This window comes from Amblyomma americanum, chromosome 6 (genome assembly GCF_052857255.1).
Source record: "Amblyomma americanum isolate KBUSLIRL-KWMA chromosome 6, ASM5285725v1, whole genome shotgun sequence".
In the NCBI taxonomy this organism is placed as follows: domain Eukaryota; kingdom Metazoa; phylum Arthropoda; class Arachnida; order Ixodida; family Ixodidae; genus Amblyomma; species Amblyomma americanum.
In genome coordinates, this window is record NC_135502.1 from 80,038,725 (window position 1) to 80,059,563 (window position 20,839).

The 20,839-nt window shown below is 45.8% G+C and overlaps 1 protein-coding gene across 5 annotated transcripts in view; it reads right to left on the minus strand.

The window, feature by feature from the left end:
* The window catches only part of LOC144093777 (uncharacterized), a 197,528-nt gene that overhangs the window by 104,572 nt on the left and 72,117 nt on the right, over nucleotides 1-20,839 (minus strand). For 4 of the 5 annotated variants that reach the window (XM_077627479.1, XM_077627482.1, XM_077627481.1 and 1 more), the window contains exons 35-39: nucleotides 17,047-17,094; nucleotides 11,715-11,949; nucleotides 8,939-9,036; nucleotides 7,613-8,206; nucleotides 3,507-3,948 (exon numbers count right to left, since the gene is read on the minus strand). In XM_077627479.1, coding sequence (XP_077483605.1) covers nucleotides 3,507-3,948; nucleotides 7,613-8,206; nucleotides 8,939-9,036; nucleotides 11,715-11,949; nucleotides 17,047-17,094 — 1,417 coding nt within the window. The remainder of the gene's footprint in view (nucleotides 1-3,506; nucleotides 3,949-7,612; nucleotides 8,207-8,938; nucleotides 9,037-11,714; nucleotides 11,950-17,046; nucleotides 17,095-20,839) is intronic. The other variant, XM_077627480.1, reaches the window with a different exon arrangement.

Consider the following 20,839-nt stretch of genomic DNA (forward strand, 5'->3'; position numbering starts at 1 on the left):
TTCGACCACTGCGGCCGGGATTGAACCCGCGTCTCTCGGGTCAATAGCCGAGCACCATATTAACCACTGAGCCACCGTGACGGCTGGCAAGATTCCACAAGTGTCTCAGCCTGGGTCATTATGGCAGCTGCCACCACCCCAAAAGAAACTGGCTTTACATTATCAGCAACCCGTGCCGCTTTCTTTCTACGGCCATAGCCAGCTTTACTTTATTTTTCCCCCGTGCGTGCCACACGCTTTGCCTCAAGGCCTTCGATAAGTTGGCTTCTCTTCTCAGCTCTCGCGTTTGGTGGTGAAGCCATATCTAAGATCGCTGTTTTATTGCCTTCAGTATTCATTAACCTCTAAATGTCGGCCTCGCGATCCAAGATTTAGCACGTTCCGCAAAGTCATCGTTCCCTGGAAAGCACACTGCCACAGCCAGAAGCTCAGTATCATAATTGTTTTTTTATCTCTACTACAACTGAAAAAAAGTACAGTCATCTATGAAAGGTGAAATGGGACTGCAGTTTCGCTACACTGTAGCTGAGTTTAAATAGTGGGGTTCTACTGTAGCTGCAAGGCTTCTACGGCACCTGGACAGGACAAAACATAGCATAATGCAACTTATGAAAGACCTAACAGACATGTCTTTTGCTGAAATAATCAATATCGGGCAACAGATAGGCAAAAAAAAAGCTAACAGTTGCTGGCAATAATGAATCATGGGAGTGCTTCAAGAGGTCAATCACAACACTAATCTGATCAAACACAAGTACAGTAAAAGCTAATTAATTTTAACTACAAGGGGACACCAACACTGCTCGAATTGACGAAAGTTCAAACAAAAGGAAGTGACCAGAAAAGGCAATCCACTGATTTTGTCATTCTGAAATTTTGAAGTATTCGGCTCAAACGAATAGCCACACATGGCAGAGAGAAGGAGTTTTCGGGAGTTTCGGTTTTGGATTAAGTAATACGTTTCCCAATCCAATCCAAGCTAGGAAAGCTCAGAACAAAGGTGTACAAAAACGCATCTCGTCGGCATGGTCGATTACGTCTAGTGGGCGACTCTGTCTCTGGCGTGGCGACATTTGATCAGTTCTAGCCATCTTGGACCACTCCAGAGAGCACCATGGTAGACGTGTATGTGGCCAGCAATCCGATTTAGAACTTTTTTGTAAAGATTCCACCGGGAACCGAAGCTCAATGTCTTAACTGCAAGGCAGCCCTAAAGACCCCGACAAGTACGACAACAACCTTAGCAACGCATTTAAAGAGACACCCAGGCTTGCACAAGGGCTACCAAGACAAGTGGGATGCACGCGAAAGGCCATCCAAGCTCAAGGGGGCAAGCAAGGCAAGTGGTCAAAAGCCATCCATAGCCGACAGTTTCAAGCCGAAAATGAAGACGTCAGCCCCAAAAGCCCAACATATGGCAAAAATGATAGCTCGCTTCGTAGCTCGTGGTATACACACCTACAACATTGTCGAAGAACCGGTTTCCTCGACACAATGAAGTTCGCTATGCCGGATTATGCCATGGTGTCTCGAACAACGTTCTCGAGAGCCATTATTCCAGACCTCTATGCATCAAGCAAAGAGAAGGTTAAAAAGAAGCTCGGGGATATTTTTGCAAGCGGAGTGGAGTTGCTTTCAATCACAACTGATGGTTGGACATCGCAGGCAAATGACAGCTACGTTTGTGTAATTTGTCATGTCATGGACAACATGTGCAACATGTGCATGTAACATGTGCATGCACTGACTCGCATGGAGATGGCAAACTCTCACATTGCAGAAAACTTGGAGCCATTTATTGCAGGTGTCATCAAGGAATGGGAACTTCCAGTACACGATACTGCGCCGATCTTTGTTATTACAGATAATGAAAGGAACTTTACTTCGGCAGTAGCGCGGTCGCCCTGGAATGGTGTGCAGTGTTTCGGACACACCCCTCAGTTGTGTGTCAGTGATGCCAAAAAAGAAGTATCACGGTTTTTGCACCTCTGTGCTAAGGCCACAGCGATTGTGGCTAGATACAAATGAAGTGCCAAGGACGGCTTCAGGAAACTCGGAGAAACATGCAGCTGGACCCTCTCGAGGTTGTTACACAAGACGTCCCGACACAATGGAACAGTGAGCATGCCATGATAGCCAGGCTCATGAAGCTCCGTACGGTCATCATTGTAGAACTTTCAGAATCTGACGCAGTTCCAAATTTGAACGCAAGTGAGTGGAAGCTTATGAATGCAGCAGTGCGAGTCTTGAAGCCATCTGACCGTGCCACAACTAAACTGTCTGGGGACAGCTATACCACGCTGTCGCAAGTCATTCCCCTGTTGCAGTGCACCGAGGTGGTTCTAGCTGAACAGGTTTCCGAAATTGCTTGCCTCAAGCCTTTTGTATAGCATCAAGACGAGGTTCCCCCCGATATCAAGATGTCACGCCTTCCTGCATTGGAAATGTTGTTCAATCCTAGATACAAAGATGTCTATTATGATGAATGACCCGCAAAGCAATGGGCATTCACTCTACTCACAACGGCAGCAGAAGAAAGTGAGAACAGTGAGAACCGCACCTGCCCTGCAGACCCATCAGGGGACTCTGTGCGGAGGGCTTTTAAACACTGCAGTTCGCATGCAAGTCATCAGTCAAGCCGTACAATCTCAGATGAGGTTGCTGGGTACTTGAAGGCCCCCTTCTTTCCTGGTCCGAAGACCCCCTTGTGTGGTGGAAAAGCAAGGGCAGCCACCTTTGCCCAACCCTGGTTGCAGCTGCCCGTAGGTATCTTTTGATACCAGCCACCCAGACAAGAAGTGAAAGGCTTTTTTCGACTGCAGGAGCCGTTGTAAGCTGTAGAAGGGAGCACCTCAAACCCCAGCATGTGGAACAGCCAGTGTTTTTGCACGAAAATTTGTAGATTTTCGTAGATAATCAAGCTGTTTACTTTCCTTGAATAAAACCCCAACTTTAGCCCTCTGCCGTTTTTTTTTTCTTTACTTGCTACTATTCGAAGTATTCGCTTCGAAATTATTCGAGAAGAATTACTATTCGCTTCGAACAAAAAAAAAACTATTCGCACAAGCCTACATCTATAGCTCGCTCTCTGACATACCATTCTTGATGCAATGTGGCTGTAATGCGGAGAAGCCACCCGAACTGGCACTTGACCTCCTGCCATTGCGTCTTGGTGGATTCTAATACGTGGGGAAGCCAACCTAACTGATGCTCGTTTTTTTTTTCTGTGTGTGTGTGTGTCCTCTGCAACCACTACAAGTACCTTCAAAACAGTAGTAAAATTTAGGAAGAGGTCTTCTTGTTTCTCTAGCGAGGATCAGCTGAGCTATCCTCACTTCACTGACTAAACTGTGCCATTTTTGATGAAATTTTATGTTACAAATTTTGCCTATATCATCGAACTATTTTAAGATTTTTTCACCTGCTCACTATAGAGAGGTTCAACTCTACTTGGGAACTGTTCCTACAACACATGCTACTTCTCAGCATACTTCTCGGGCACTAACCTAGCTGCATGGCCTGCTGCGGTGGAGGCCACTGCTGCGGGTGCTTTTGCTGTGGTGGTGGTGCCAGGCCAGAGGGTGAGGGGCCGCCCACTAGGTGGTCCTTTTTCATCTGGCGCTGAAGCAGGTCCCGAAGTTGCTGCCTTGCTAGCACTTGCTCCCCCCCACCAAGCATCTCCTCCGGCGGCCGCATTCCGCCCGTGGTCGGAGGAGTGCCTGCACTAGGAGATGTTGGCACGGCACGTGGTGTAGGCACAGGCCGTGCGTATGGGTCGGGAGAGGCCCCAAAGGGCTCAGGCGGCTGCGAAGCTGATGGAGATTGAAGGGGCTGGTGCTGTGGTGACTGCTGTGGCTGTTGCTGCTGCGGCTGTTGCTGCTGTGCTTGCTGCTGCTGCTGTTGAGGAGGTGGTGGCTGTGACTGACTTGTGAGGGCTTCCATGGATGCCTGCAAAGTGTGTTTGCATGACACAATCAATGGTCATAAAAGACACGCAAATTTAATTAAAACTCTGCAATCTGAGCACCCCATAGTACAGTCCGTACAGGTCAAAAAAGCCAACTAAAACACCAGTTTTTTTTCCATCAGTTAATCACAGGAGCATGCAAAAATCTCAAATTCCAAATATAGTCCAACCCTGTTGCAATGAACGCTGCTACAGCAAAATTTCTGCCACAATGGGGTACTTCCAATTCCCAATCAACAGACCACAAAAAACAATGCAGTTATTTCTCCCTACTACGACCAACTTTGAACGTGTGGTTCAATTTAAATGAGGTCTTCACGAGTAAGCTGCCAATTTTGTTTTTTTTGCGCATTCAAACAGGCCCACAGAGTTGAATATCTCGTGTGGCAAAAACGGCCACCAAAGCCACTTTACAGTATTAGTGGGGGACTGGCATTCCAAGCGGAATCTAAATTGATGCGCAGACATGAGCACATAACGATAAAATCCAGCATATGACTGCCTGTGATGGTTTTCCCAATGGTTCAGACTCCACACACACAAGCAGTGGCTGTTAGCGCAAGGCATCTTTCAGCTGGGCAGCTTTCGATGCTTTGATAGAAAACAGTTGTACATTCATTTAAATGTGAAGTTACTCCGTTGGCAGTGACAGGTAACAATGCTAGGACGCTTACGATAAGCCGTGGCTGGTTCCAAAGCGCCTTCACTGAGGCTTTAATGCGGGGCATGTTTGGCCTAGCAACACTGAGCAAGCGGCGCACAAGCAATACGCGTCACCTGGCGTGATAGTGGTCAGCACGCCATTGCAGGTTACACGCCACTTGCTCGTGTTGCTAGACAGTTGGTGCCAAAATTATCAATCTCGATGTGCTGTGATGTGAGAACACATGCACTTTGTCAAAGTCAAAATGCCACCAGGCACCACAGCCTTAGTATAAACCCTCTCAGGACAAAAATGCGTGCAGAAAAACCAAAAATCTATTTTGGTAGCCTGTGTACCGAGTGTGTAAATTATGCGAAAATGTCCTTTACTTCAGATTTAAGAAGTCCCAAGAAAATCACACCATAGTGCTGATTTCGAAATGGCAAAAAAACAAAGCAGGCAGTTTTTTTGGAAATAAACGCTCATGAGCTATCCAGTCCTATCCCTCAATGTTCCAGACTAATTTTATGTCAATGAAGGTTACGCTTCAGCAAAATTTTTCACAGGTCCGATGACTTTTGTTGTTGTGGGGTTCAACTGTACACAGTTTGCAAACAGCATTTGCTAGTTGATTGAATTCCTAGCACACTTTCACTATTCAATGCATTCGAAAGTCCTAAATATTCAGAAGTTATGAAATTCCCTGTTTATCTGAACTTGCAGCCAAACATCAAACGGTGCCAGTGCTCCCATCAATTTCAATCACTATGATAAGAGACAGGGCGTGCAAAAAAATAGGCTTGGTGACCCAAACCAAATTGCACCCAATCAGGATTGACTGCCTGTGACCCACATGACGTGGTAGACTTTAACATCTGCCTTCTCAGAATGGTGGTCTCTGTTGCTGTCAACAGTTTTCAAAAAAGTGGTTATCAGAGTTTGTTCCTCACGAGTGATGAACCCTGCAACCGATATTTTGTACCATAGTAGTGTGCTGCATGACATGGCCTGCCTGATGTGCCAGCGTTTAAGCCTGAAGGAAATGCATGAAGCATACAAACTGAAAAACTCTTTGAGACCTTCTAAGACTGCCCAGTCACAAGAGTTTTAGCTGTCCAGTTTTACGGCCCGCTCTGCTTACGCTGACCACCTCAGCATAAGCAAAACGGAGGTGCGACAAGTACGTATATCTGAGCAAACCATTCTGCTGGTATGGCTAAGCGGAGTGGTTTGGACTTGTGGCATCTGGCAGCGACAAGCAGAGCCACTTTGACAATCAGAATCAAAATCTGTCTTTCTAGTTCATATCTGTCTGTTGTTGCTTCCCTGTTACTTTACTGGAGTTAGGTGAATATGATTAATTGACGGACACTCAGCAGACCATGCAGCTGAACTAAGGAAAAACGCAACTTGCATTGGTAGTTATTTGATACATCCATAACAATGCCGCACTGTGTTGTTCGTGCAAGTGGCTGCATTCAACCCCTATTTCAGTGTTTTTCCTGCTTCCTGCGTTGCGCACAACAAGAATTCAGACTCCAGAAGTGTATGTTCCCTTTGTTGTGACTAAACTGGAGATAAATAGACAATCTCTTGAGTTGGAAACGTTTACCGTGTGTCGAGGAGAGCACCTTTGTATATGAGTGCACGAATATCTAGTACTCATTAGCAAAATAAATTGAGACAGGGGTGAAGGCAGCAGATTATTTTCTCATATTTGCTTTGCATCCTGCCGAAAGTAGCTGGTAAGGAGGCCTACAGAGCTCTTCGCAGCGCGCAGCGCCAAATCGAGCTTGACTGCAACCACAGCTTTTTCTGGCACCCGTGTCCACAGGCGCACACATACGCTTGAAAGCATTCACCATAAATACATACCACTGCAAACAGGGACCCTTGTCGATTCTGAAATGCTTTCACCAATTGTAGCCAGGAAAACAAGCCCTCGAGATAGTGAAACTTGGAAGTGCTCTCAGACACGAATGTTGGGCCAAAGGCAGCTATCTTGAACCAGAAAACCCAAAATGTTTCTGTATGATACGGCGCTCTGCTAAGCCAGTGTGCCAGCGGAACGGAGGCACCGCTCCACTGACCCGCTAGCGGGCGAGCGTATTGCGCATGTGCACTCCCACACCCGCTCCACTTGTACGTGGAGCAGACCATAAAACTGGTCAGCTAAAATTGTCGACTAATCACGCCAATCTACACCGAAAACGGCTCTTCTCACTATAAGTGCCAAGGTGAGCCTGCCTTCATTATGAACTACCGTATGCTGGGCTCAGAGCTACAGCTTTAGCCTACATAACAGCTGACCTCTAACTGTCCATGTTAGCCATGATAACCGTATTTACTTGCCTAATAGATGCATTCCCTGTATTACGTTTGTGAGAACTTTAACTTCCACAGTGTTAACTTTGTCCCATGAAATAAACATGGTTCCTAAAATAAAGAGCAATTTTACTTACAAAACACGGCACCTAGTATGTGACTAAATACGATAGTTGGGCAACATGCTATGCAGGATGGCAAAGATGAAATCATAATAAGGCTGGCAGCAACAGGCGGCTTCTTCAAAACAAAGCCTTTATCTGTTGTGGGTGCACTGCCTTCCATGCACCATTTTGTCATATTGAGGTCTGCAATCCAGTAATCCGCTGCAAGATTGCTGTTTCCTGCCTCGACTGTACACTGCAATGGCAAGATATGTTTTCTAGCCCCATGCAACACCAGCAACGCTGCCAATCAAGTAGACGCTTTGAACACGTATCCAATAAAGAGTGAACATGATGCACAATAACTGGCACTTATGTGGAAAGCCACTATAAATAAGTGGTCATAAACTACATTACTTGCAAAGGTACAAAGGTAACAGAGTGACGGATTTGTTATGACTATGCTTAAGGCAAAAAAACTACATCTGATAGGGCACATATCAACAAGGTTTCACTGTAACGCACGAAAGTCCGGAAATGCTATCACACAAAAGAACATCTTTGCCAGCTTGCCTGTGAAGGCTGCGGAGCTCCTCGTGGACTTGCCCCATAACCTTGCTGTGGCGAGTACTGGGGCTGCTGCTGTTCAGACATGGACACCTGAGGCATGGGCGTCCCCGGAGGCACTGCGTAGGGGTCGCCAGCAGTTGGCCTTGCCATCTTGGCTGCACCAGCTGCCACTGCTGCCTGCTGTGCTCTCATATATCCAGGATGGTAGCCACCATCCGATGCTGGTGCAGGTCTGGGAGTGCCTGGCATCTGGGCATAAGGGTCCATGGACGGGGGCGCTCGGGTGGTTGGCGAGGGTGTGTGTGGAGGTGTACTTCGGGGTGGGGCTTCTTCCTGGGGTGGTGGGCGCAATAGTGGGCGCGGGGGAGCAGCCACCATACCGGGCGGTCTGAGCGGCTGCAGAAAGCGCTCGGGCCCGCCAGGTGGCCCTGACATGGGGGGGACGCCAGGTCCGTAAGGGTCAGGCGATGTGGGCGGCAGGCGGCTGGGATCGATGGGGGGCCGCACTCGAGATACCTGGATCAGAGGGCTCACGGGTGCCGAGGGCATGCGCACAGGGCCGGGTGAGCGTTGCGCTTGTGCAGGAGACAAGGGGCTCTGCAAGATGAGTGCAGACAGCAACATTCATTCTACTTGCTCATTTACAAGCAAGGTCACCAAGGGATCTTCACAGTGCCGAGGAGAAGCCAGGTACTTTTTTGCTCGATCGAATTAACTATTTTTTCATACTGTGATCACACTATGGAGCACTAAGAGCTGCCGCCGACCAACGTGCATTCCGGAATGCATAGGAGCACCCTTTGTATGGCCCTGATTACCAGCACAAAATCATATCTTGGAGAAAAGCTCTATATCTTACACTACAGATTCTGCAGATGAAAGAATACGAATACTAGCAATCTGAAACTCAAACACTCGCATATCCCTCAATTTTGTGCAGCGCTTTCTTTCTTTGCTTATTGTAGGTCTTCTGTATCTATTAGACCTTTCTCCCCTAAAATAATAATAATGGGATCCATATTAGCCTTGAGCAATGCACCAATACATACAGCACAACAGCACTACATTCAGAAAAACCCCTGTAATTTAAATTATGTTTTGCTCAAACTCTTCAGGACATTCTCCATGCCCAGAGGGATGCAATTGCAGGAACTGCTCATTACACCACAATCATCACTGCTTCTCATTTAAGGAGTTGAAAGTGAAACTCCAGTCTGCTGAAAGGATTTCATTTGTATACAGTTCACAATTGCTCACGAAATAATCAGAAAGCACTGCCGTCATGACAAATCTGGGGGGGGGGGGATGTTTGTTTCACATGTTACAGACCTGTGCTGTGGCACCAATCAGTTGTGATGAAGTTGGCGAAGGAGCAGAAGGGGAGAGGGACCCTGCAGGAGAGGTCTCCCCCAGCATCATCTTCCCAGCTGTGAAAGAAAAGCACACAATTTCACCGCATGCAAAGGTGTGTAGATAGCACTCCATCACACTACATGAGCAAAACATGGTCACAAATGCGACAGACAACAAATAAGCATTGCGACAACTAAGCCTGTTCTTTGTTGGACTGTTGAATCTCCTATTTCAGAGAAGTTATGTTGAAGCACACAATGAAAAATTCCATGGTAACATACAACACAAACCGAGTGTGAGCAATTAGGATGACAACGATGAAAATGTTTGCTCAATAACGGAAAAGGGGTTCCAAGTCAGAGGCTTAGGGCATTATGCCCAACCTACAGATTATATGACGTGCTCCCATTTTCAAGGCATGACGAACTGAAGTTAAAATGGGCATTGTGGTACTTTACCAAATGATTGTAAAGAAAAAAACAACTACAAATAACTGACTAGTGCAATACACATGGCTACAATAACTGACGTCACATCAGCTTTATCCGTTGCACTATGTAAATCCATGCCAAACAAAAGAAGGAGGAAAAGTAGTATAGTAAGCACAGAATTACAGCTCACAGCCTCTAGATAGAAAAGGCAACATGTAACGAGAGAAACAAGACAGTGTCCCTCACCACAGCAAGTTTTGAGAGCTTTAGTGCTATGGACCGTAATTTTTATGTTGGCTTCACCTCAATGCTGCATGCCGTCGTGAGAATGGAACTCCATAATTGTTTTAAACTAGCTGAACTTTATGTGCTTCACTATGCATAACATGCCACCATGGTTCCCGTGACAGCGCCACATAAACCCATCATGTATGCGCATTAAAGGGGTACTTTGGGCAAGTATTGAAGCTGGCCTGCATCAAAGGACCACCATATTATAATGATAATGAGGCTGCCTTTATTGAAAACAGAGCTGTCATAAACTACAAAAAGCCAAAAATTAAATAGAGTCGTTAGCCAGGCCATTTTCACAAGCAAATTATGATGACATCAAAACAGTCTTTTGGACAGTGATACCCGAAGCAAGGCCCACTCGGTCATTCAATTCCGAGCAGCAATTACACAGTACTTTCCATCCCTGATGTCACGAGTTTTACTCTAGCAGTGGGGGAAAAAAAAAGTTTTGTTTTTTACATTGCAATTTTATCAGCCTAGATGCGTCTTTCATTGTTGAGCAAACATCAATGTGGCCACAGTGAGCCAAACAATTTTCCGTCGAACAAAAATTGAATAAGTTCATTTCATTTTCATTTCATTTTTTTAATTTAATTGCAACCAAAAATTAACCCAAGCAACATTGCTAAAAGCATCTGGATCCCTAGCTCGCAGGCTAGTTGGGATAAATGCACATAATGTTCAGAAAACTAAATCAGCAGAAAGCACAGACATGGGACACACTTTCAAAGGAGCAAAACATGTCACACGTTGCAATAGTACGTGTTTAGCCATGCAGAGAAGTTAGTATTTTGTTTTATTTCTATTGGGATTTCACTCCAGATTCTAGTCCCTATAAATAGAAGAGTTCTTTTGCCATACACATTTTTGCTAATTGGAGTTAGAAAGTTATTTACCGCAACGCTTTGTGATCTATATTGCGAGGAGACAAAGTGAGATGAGGCCAAAGGATAGTTGTTGGTGATCGAACGGTGCACCATTATCGCAATTTTATGCTGAATTATTAAATGAAGGGGAAGTATATTTAAAGATTTGAAGAGAGGTGACACATGAGCATGGTAACTAGCATATGAAATTAACCTAATTGCTCTTTTTTTAACTTTGAAAAGTGGTTCTGAATATGTCGGTTACGTATGGCCTCAATATTCAACACAATATGACAGGTGACAGTGAAATAAAGTGAAGTATATTGTTCTTAAAGTGACTGTATAAAAATACTGTTGACATTTGAACAGCATGAAGCAGATAACTTCTTGCATAGGGATTCGTTCTGTGGTTGCCAGTGAAACTGCTCATCCAGTATAACTCCTAAATATGTGATTTGAGCAACTGGTTTAATAATTGAGCCTTGAATGTGAACATCCAGGTGTTTAGTTGGTGGCGACCGGCGTGGGGAACTGAATAAAACATACTTTGTTTTAGTATAATTAATCGCTAGCTTATTACTAGCAAAACAATCAGAGACAGATTTAAGTTCAAGGTTCGCACTTTGGCCACCATCTTCATATGATTCACTAGCACAAATCAAGGCGGTGTCGTCAGCACACATGAATGCTGTAAAGTTATTTACTGCTTTCAGGAGGTCATTTATGAATATAGAAAACAGGATAGGCCCAAGGACTGATCCCTGACGCATGTCGGCACCAACAACCCTGTATTCTGATTTTACATGCAGCAATTCAACACTCTGTTTTCTACTACTTAGACAGCTGTGAAAAAATGTGTGTTATACCATGAAAACCATAGCACTCTAATCTGCGCAGCAAGTTGTTGTCATCTACCGAGTGAAAAGCCTTTTTAATGTCTAAGAACACACCTAATACACAATTGTTATCATTGTTATCAAGCGTGCCAGAAATGAATGCAGCAGTTTTAGGCTCACAACTCAAAACATGAGTATGAAAAATGTGGGACATGTCTGTCCCACTGTCCCAGAAAAGGTTAAGCACTTGATCCTCTTATGGCCAGTGATGGCAACATTAGAGCAAAGTACAAAGCAATTCGACGCAATCCCATGCAATTCTTACCAGCAGCTCTCTGCTGTTCAGCCATGAGGTGTGGCTGCTGCTGGTGCTGCATCGGCTGCAGCTGTGAGGGCAGCTGCTGCTGCTGCTGTCCCTGTTGCTGAGGCAATGGTGGCTGCTGCTGGGATTGCATCTGCTGCTGCTGTTGTTGCTGACGAACATGCTGAAGCAGCTTCCACTGCCGCTCCTGCTCCAGTTCCCGCGGTGACTTCTGCTCGCGCACAACCTTACCGGGGTCCTGTTGGGGCACCGGCCAGCAAAGCACGGCGTTACCAAGAGTGCCGTGAAAGCTATTTTAACTTAGCAACATCTCAGAATGAGAACAAGTCGAACAGGCAGAATTGGCTTCTTTTAAGCCCCTTTCTAGCTTTCACTATGTATTATACAAGCCATTTTGTTAAAAGTAAACAGTGAATGACTACAAATGTCTTCATAAAAAGATACAGAGTGCACGCTGAAATTGGTTTTCCAAGAAAGTATAACTTTCTTCTATCCACTGTGAAGGAACCAAAAGAATAAGTGAAGGAAATATTCCCGATCACTGCCACATAACTGATGCTACTTAACACTGTTAACGAGGTGGCTATCAGCTATCCACTAGCAGCTTTTCTGCGGCGTAGAAGAGCTCACTGAATTTATGCGCTATTATTGCAAAATTTGTGTCTCTATAACTTTGTCGTTATGTGTAGTTGCCTCTGCAGCAGGTAATTATATGCATATGCACCTTCAATACTAGCAGTATGAAGCACCTGAAATATGCATCACACTCACTGCAGCAATCAGCCCACTTACTAAGTCCTGTCCTGAGCACAAACCTCCGTCTTTATTCCTTGCTTGAGAAGCAAAGCTGAAATTCAATTTGCCTCTCTGAACAAAATTGGGCACTGGGTAGCACTTTGCCTTTGTTCTGTTGAAATCAAAAATTTCCAGTCAACAATGTTTCGAAAATTCAGTTGTACTTTCAGAGATGTACTGCGCAACAAACCTATCACAGTCATCCCTGTAACATAGTTGAAAATGGCCGAAAATTTCCGGAGCCTTTCACTACGGAGTCCCTCATAGCCCGAGTCACTTTGGGACGTTAAACCCCCATAAATCAAATCGAAAAACCCAAGCAAGAGTGTGGGGACTTCATATCTAAGTCATGGCCTATTTCAAAACCAATAAAGCATTGTTTGGGAAACTACACCACATCATGCTCATGGTGGGAACATTTGAATGTCATCTACAACAAGGTGCACCCACTCAGTTCTACAACAAGGTGCACCCACACTGCTTGCCCTTATCAATGTTTCTGGCTAGACTAGCCTAGGTGAGTCTCCAATTCAAAAATGAATCCCAGCTTTTTGGGCTCGCACTGAGGCACTTCCATACTCTCAAGAACCTCTTCAGCAGCCTTCAGTGGGCTACCCAAGTAGAATCATATATCAGAAACAGTCACTCCTATAAAAGCAACAGTGGCTCACCTGTTGCAAAGAAGGCAAGTTTCACAATACGGGGACTCCTCATAAAGGCATATTAAGTGCCGTGCAAAGGTGAGAAAACTGTCTCAGTACATGTTCTGGCGAAATAAAACATCACAGCTGTTCATAATGCTAATATACAGACATGACAATGTCACAAAAATGGTAACACCGTGATGGTTGGGTCAGGTGGCATAGCATCACACAGAACAACGCTGATAAATTCACCTATAAAAATAAAAAACTACGAAATACCATTTTTAGTGCACTTATTCTGCTTTGCAGAAAGGAAGTTGCTACTAAAGAAAGGATTATGTACCACGGACCGAGCATGAAAGGGCATTTAGTGCAGTAATGACAGCATTTTCAGCTTCTCATTGCTTGTGACTGTTTTCAAGGCACTTTGAAAGCCCAGTCAGAGGTCAAACACATTTACAAAGGACGACATGCCATGTGAGAATGTGAATATCAGTCTTCATCAAGCGTGCACCATTGTAAAACATTGACTTTTGTGCACACGAAAAAAGCTGCCTCTTGAGGGGAACTGAAAAGACCGCTCATTGTTCTTTAAAGGGGGGTTCTTAGTTGTTAATGCTTAGTTGCTCTCTAACCTGAGATGCATTTTGCCTGATGTCATCAGAAGAAAGTGTTTAAACAAGAAGCATAACATTTATTAAAATTTGAGAATTCAGCGCTCGGTGGCCCTTCCGCATGAGAAGACATTCAGCGTGAAACCCTCTCACCCGTAATCCCCGATACCACTTCATCAGCTCAGAGCTGCTTGTGCTGATGACAGGCGAAATCACAGTGAGGAACACTAGCATCCCACACCTCCAAGCTCTTCTCCACGCAGGCATAGCCGCAAGTGGTGCTCGACAGAAGCGGCATGCAGACTCATACGCACCATGTACGTATATGCACATGTCTGAGCAGGCAGTTGCCAAGTTTGCACAAAAACAGAGTGAGCCAAGCGTAGGGGAAGTGAAAAGCACCAACTACTATGTTGCCAAAAGCCCCTCATCAAAGCAGCAAACACAATCCATGCCTTAAAGCAGTGAGTAGGCGAAGCATGGGTTTTCTGAACACAGTGTGACACACGTGCCTAACTTGTCTCATCCTGCCAGTCTTTCCACAACACTGTCCCACACCTAGCGCCCTCCTGTGTTTATTCCTGCAACAGCAAGGTACACTAGTGCTCTCCCATGGCACTGCTTGCACCTAAGCCCATGAGTTCCAAACACTGCCAGCAACATGGAGGAAGGAAAAAAAAAGGAGGAGAGGCGGTTACTTCACATTTTTTGAAGCCGGTTCCCCACTGTGTCCCCCCTACTTGGCCACCACCTCAGCGCACTTGCGCATGCGCAGCAGGCATTGCAGCAGACGACGCCGCTGCGCCCAGCGTTGCTATTGGCTGCGCCGGCGGCCAAATACTCCCAGTAGTCCTCGTGAAAGCGCGTGACTTCCGGCACACTTTCTGGCATGCAGCTCGGATGGTGATAGCCTCTCCTGAGTTTTCCTTCCTCCATGGCCAGCAACTAGTGTTAACATTTCCGCACAAGCCGATCATCAGAAGGACAGTTTGTGCTCATAGCGCCAAATGCCATGCCCCTATTTCTGTTTTTTTTCTCTCCCTTTTTTCCCTACTGCAGAGGCAAAGCTTGTTAAAGTGAGGCAACCAAAAGGCGTATATACTAAAGATGTAAAGGACTGCAATGTAGCAAAGCAAAACAACAGCACTGCACAATCCACTGATAAAGCCACTTAAAGCACATGATGAATGGATACAATGATGATAAAGAATGTACTTGCTTAAGATCCTATATACATTTTGGCCCTGTTTGCTGCACAAATGCAGGCAGGCAACTACCCTAAATTTCCTGCATATCACTGTCATATAGCGTTAACGTCCAATAACCACAGAAACAAAAAATGATACTACAGAGTAATGTGAATCATGCTGAATGCTTTCTTTTTTGTATTACAGCATTGTAGTCAAAACTGGAATGGCGTTTCTGCCTAAGTGTGCATTGAAGCAATGCAAACGCCAAAGAAATATATACATTTTAAGGAAATTTTAACAGCAGTATATGTCAAATCCGGATGCTGCTAGGTGCTACCCAATACGAAACTACCAAGCTACCTCTATACCTAAAGCTATGCCTGACATCTGTCAGCACTTGAACTATACTACACTTAAAGGCTCAGAGATCAATTGCACAGCTGTCTAAAAAAAAAAGAAAGGAAAGAAAAAGCTGCTGTTAAGAGTTCTTTAAAAGCAGCAAGAATGACATACAAGCGCTTCGGGTACAATCACAAGAGCCTGTGATGCAGTACAATCAATAGGGAGGAAAATATCAAAAATAAAAAAACCGCAACACTGCCTTGTAGGGCAGAGTGAGAAAGAAAAAAAAAAGGCAAAAGAGGCTCTAGAAAATGTCAAGGGGTGAGCAAGTATCGAACATTTTGGATGTTTGGTCATTTCTACTAGTTAAAAAACAACGAGCAACTAATATGGATACTGCTACAGTAAAGCTGGCCAAAAGAGGCCCTGAACTGCATCGAAAGTCTGCCCACTGCACACTTTTGCCACAATTAGATAGGATGGGGCAAACACTGCCTTTCACCCAGTACTCTTCTTTGCCAAAACACAAAAGGTATTTACACGTAATTTGTGCACTCCCAACTTTTTATTCGAATTAAAAAGAAAAAAAACTTTTACTCGCACATTTTGCACTCCCTGCTACACAAGCACACCAGCATACATGTGAGTGTGTGCAGGGCTGGCTTGGGAAGATCGGCGCGGCCGCGTCGCCGTGTACAGCTGCGAAAGTCTAATTCGTTTCAAATTGCTTCCAGCAAGAAAAAGTTAAATGTGCACCAGCGGTCACCTTCCTGTACGAATGGCTGCAAGAGAAAATTTCCGGTGACCTCCAGAGCGCAGATTGAGGCAGAATCCGAAACTACTGAATTGTTGGCTATTCTGTTTGCTGTTACTCAACCGGGCCAGATGTGAGGGCGCCGTTTTATCGCCTTGTATCTCCATTTGCCTCTGACTGCTGGCTTTGCGATTGCGTCGATCCATGTTTATTTCTTTGAGCTGTGCACACGCCGCCATGCCATCACGCTGGGAAATATATAAGGTGGGTCAGGGGTGGGGGTATGCGAGTCAACTTTTCTTTTTTTTGCCAGTGAGGGGCGCGAGCTGTGGGGGTCAACTTATATGTGACAATATACCTGTGGTACACTGCATCATCTACACTGTTTCTATTTATTTTTTGTTTTTGTGACTGTGGAGTGAATTTGTATGTCACCTTTTTCTTTTACCCATTTACAGCTTAAAAAAGCTGAAGGTCCAGGTTTTTTATCTCAAGATGCAGATAGGAATAAAAATGCACAAGAATAAATGATGGGGTGACATGGCAACTATGTGCCTTTAAGCATTTGAGTCTCTGCATAAAAAAACCGCAGTAATTGAGGATCCAGGAAGGAACTGCGACAAGCATAGATGGCCCAGCTGTCCATTATAACAACAGCCCTGACAGTTCTTTCGCATTTTTTCAGTGGGCCTACAATTTCACTGCTTTCAGAGAAGACTGTTGCTCTTACTTTGACACACCAAATACCGCAGCTGACATTCATGCAGTCATGTCCCCAAACCCTGCCGCTGTGCTTGTGAAAAGGATTAAAAGAAAAAGGGAGATAGTACAGCTGTTGATGTGCGCATCACAATATGCAAAGCCTGCCTTAAGACTTCCCTCTTTCATGTCCCACACCCAAAAGCTTTCGATAATTGCGCACCTCCTGGGAGAAGACAAGTAAAAAAAAATAAAAGAGGAGGAGAAGGAGGAGGACACAAAGCAGACAATACGTGCCTGTGACTTCTGAATGCGACTGGCTGCCCGGTTTTCCCTCGCTTTTTGCTACAAAGAGGACACACCAACGACGGTCACAAATGCGTTCATGCCCCCCACTGGTGGCCACACAAGTGAATGTGTGTGCGATTCGGGTGGCAGGACTAAAAAAGGGGGGAGAGTGGGGAATCGGGGATGATGAACAGAAGCAGCAGCGGTGGCAGGAAATGCATCACTGACAAAAGGGGGGAAAAAAAAAACCAACACTGATAACAGCCAAGAAACAAGAAAAGCAAAGGAACAGACAGACAGTGCAGCCCAGCAGTGCTGACTGAGGACACCGTGGTGGCAGTGGTGTTGGTGGTGTTATGTGCTGTTCTTGCAGAAGTGTACGTACACACACACGCACACACCGTGTCGTGACACTTGATATCTGCAGCATTGTGAGACACCATGTGCAGGTTAACACAGAATCACTTCATTTTAAAACCTTCACTTAGATTAACAGCAAAACAACAAAGTAGCTACACAGAAATTGATACAAAAAGTTTTTACCATAATAGAAAAGATGGCAAATCAATCTTCTCAACACTTTTTTTTACCTTTACCAGTTTTTTTATTCTGGGCTTTAAACTAAATGACTAGCTATTTACTAAACTTAGCAATAAAATAAAAAACCTAAAAGGCAGGCATGTGAAAATATACAGGTTAGCTTACATATCCAATTCAACACATTTAAGTAAACTCAGCATCAACATTGCTGTGCAGTGCATGACGTTTACACACACCGTCCTTTAGTGACAATGTTGTTGTGGAAACTCCTACGGTAAAACCTCGTCAAGGTATACTCACTTAAGCGGTAGTTCTGCTTAGAACATACCGTATAAACGCGTGTAAGGGCCGCACCCGTGTAAGGGCCGCACCCCGTATTCCCAAAGGAAATATTTGAAAAAAAAAAAATCCGTGTAAGGGCCGCACCCAAACTTTCCAGGAGACACGCAAGAGTAGCCTTCGAAATACATGCGCACAGGACCTTCGAGGTGCCGCCCATGGATGGCACCCGAGGCTGCGGGTCATCATCATCATCTTTTCTTCTGCCGCGAGCTTCTGCTACTGTACTTCCGCTATCCGTATCGGCATCGGTATCGCCAGGTCTAACTTTGTTCTGTTCTGGCTGTGAAAGCATGCGTTTTTTGGTGGTTGTGTTAGCGTGGTCACTCGGCATAGTTGTTGCTCTCGTGCGCTGTCGTTCTTCACTTTTTCATGAACTGCCTCCGAGCATTCTCACTGTTGCACGATGGGCAAGCACCTCAACAGCTACACGGCGGGCTTTAAACTGAAAGTAGTGGAGTTCGCTCTCGAACACGGCAAGCGTGCCGCGGGCAGAAAATCTGACGTGGACGAGAAGTGTGTCCGACGGTGGTGCGAACAAAGGGATGCGTTGAAGAATACCAGCTCCAAAAAGCGAGCTTTCCGAGGCAAGCCATGCAAATTTCCTGAGCTAGAAGAAGAGCTGCTATGCTATTCAATGGAAGTGCGGGACAACGGCTACGCGTTGACAACGGACATGCTGCGCGTGAGGGCACAAGCCTTGGCGCGTGCTAAAAGCATACCGCACGAGGACTTCAAGGCTAGTGCCGGCTGGGTACGAAGATTTCTGAAGAGGAAGGGCCTATCATTTCGGCGAAGGACCACGCTGTGCCAGCGGCTGCCCCCCTACTACACCGACAAGGTGCTCAGCTTTCAGAAGTATGTCATCAGTCTGCGTCGTGAGCACAACTATATATTTTCACAGATAGCGAACGCCGACCAGACCCCCGTGTGGTTCGACTGTCCCGAGAGCTGCACAGTTGAACTGAAAGGAAAGAGGAGTGCTTTCGTGCGGACAGCCGGCGCGGAGCGCCAACGGTGTACCGTTATGCTGGGCGTCACCGCGAACGGGCGGAAGCTGCCCCCCTATGTCATCCTGAAAAGAAAAACGATTCCTAAAGGCGTTTTCCCCAAGGGAATTGTAGTTCGCGCCCAAGAAAAGGGCTGGATGGACGATGAGCTTGTGCTCGACTGGGTAAAAAGCGTTTGGGAGAAGCGCCCAGGCGCCATGCTGGCCGACGATCGCTCCTCGTCTTGGACAGCTTCCGCGGTCACTTGACGGGTAGGGTTAAGGAACGCCTGCGCGGTATCCACACAGACATGGCCGTGATACCGGGCGGCCTCACCGGCATGCTGCAACCCCTGGATGTAAGCGTCAATCAGCCTTTTAAGGTTGAATTTCGAAGGCAGTATTCGGAATGGATGGCCAATGGCAATCACGACGAGACACCGACAGGGCGGCTTAAGAGGGCACCACTCGCGACTGTGCTTGGATGGATTTTGTCCGCGTGGAATTCCGTGTCGACCGATATTGTAACCCGGAGTTTCAAAGTGACCGGAATTTCAAACAGTTTAGACAGGACCGAAGACGACTTTCTGTGGGCTCAACATTTACCTGAACACAGCACCAGCTCGGAGTCTGAAGACTCCGTGAGTGATGCCTGAACAGTAAATAAATGCCGCGCATTCCAGATTAGTTTGCTTTCACTTGAAAAAAAAATTTTTTCCGAAAATCGCGTGTATGGGCCGTACCCCGAAATTTGCCCCCCGAATCTGGGAAAAAAAGTGCGGCCCTTACACGCGTTTATACGGTAGTCCCATGAAATCCCCGACTCAGCTTCCATTAAACCTCATGCAATTGGTGCCCACTTATGACATATGTAGTAGCTTATCACAAACCACTTGGTTAGTGTGCCTATCATTGCATACGATGCTGGATGGAGGGGTCTTTAGTAAAGTAGACATGAAATGCTACGCCACACACCACAAGGAAACTTTACCGGTGCCTCTTACGAGGACATTACGACGATGCGTGGAGAGAAGCTACATGGCATAGCATGCGACAACCATGCTTTCAGCTGCCGACCTGCCCAAAAAGAGAGCACTCTCCCCTTCCATTGCAGGGGGGCTCCAGTGTACCCCTGCCACATTGCATGTGCAGGTGCCAGTGTTGGAGTGGTCACAGTCCGAGCTGCGCAGATGTGCCCATAGCCATAACCGTCACTCCTCGCATTGCAACATAACTTCGCCTCTCTGCAGCACAGTGGCTCTGCAGTTTGGGCTCGCCAGAGCAAGCTTTCGATTTCCTCCATGTGCCATAGTCACCACTGCACAGCTGTCATTAGCCCCATCTCGATGCATTGTCACGCCATTGGCGTTGCCATGGATTGTGCGCTTGCTATGTCTAGTGCTTCCCAAGTGACCTCACTTCCCAGCGCATATCGTGCAAGGAGAGGCTCCAAGAATTGACCACCACTGGTGACAACGCCTGTGGAAGAGGTAACATTTTTAAAGTTCGAAGACAAGGACAGTGTGGTTGAGACTTCTCTAACATGGTCTGATAGTGACATTGTTACATTTATCAATGATGAAACGTCATCCAATGTCAGTGATGCTGATGAGAAAGCCCAAGACAGCCTGGGCCCTACAGTCGGGGAAATTGCCCGCACACTAGATATGCTTTGCCTGCTGGCTCAAATACAAATAAGTGCCTTTGAATATGCATTAGTAGCTATGAGGCTGCCTTGGTGCCAGATATAAATAACGAATTTCTGTGTTCTATGTGAATAAAAGCTTCTGTGTGAGTCTTCTTTCATGGAACAACTCAGGTGTCACCCTTTATCAGGCCAATGAATATATTTATGCTGCTTACAATTAGGGTGTACTGCCGCTTTGCATATGGCTTTTCTGCAGACTCCAAAAGTACATCTTAATGAGGTTTCAC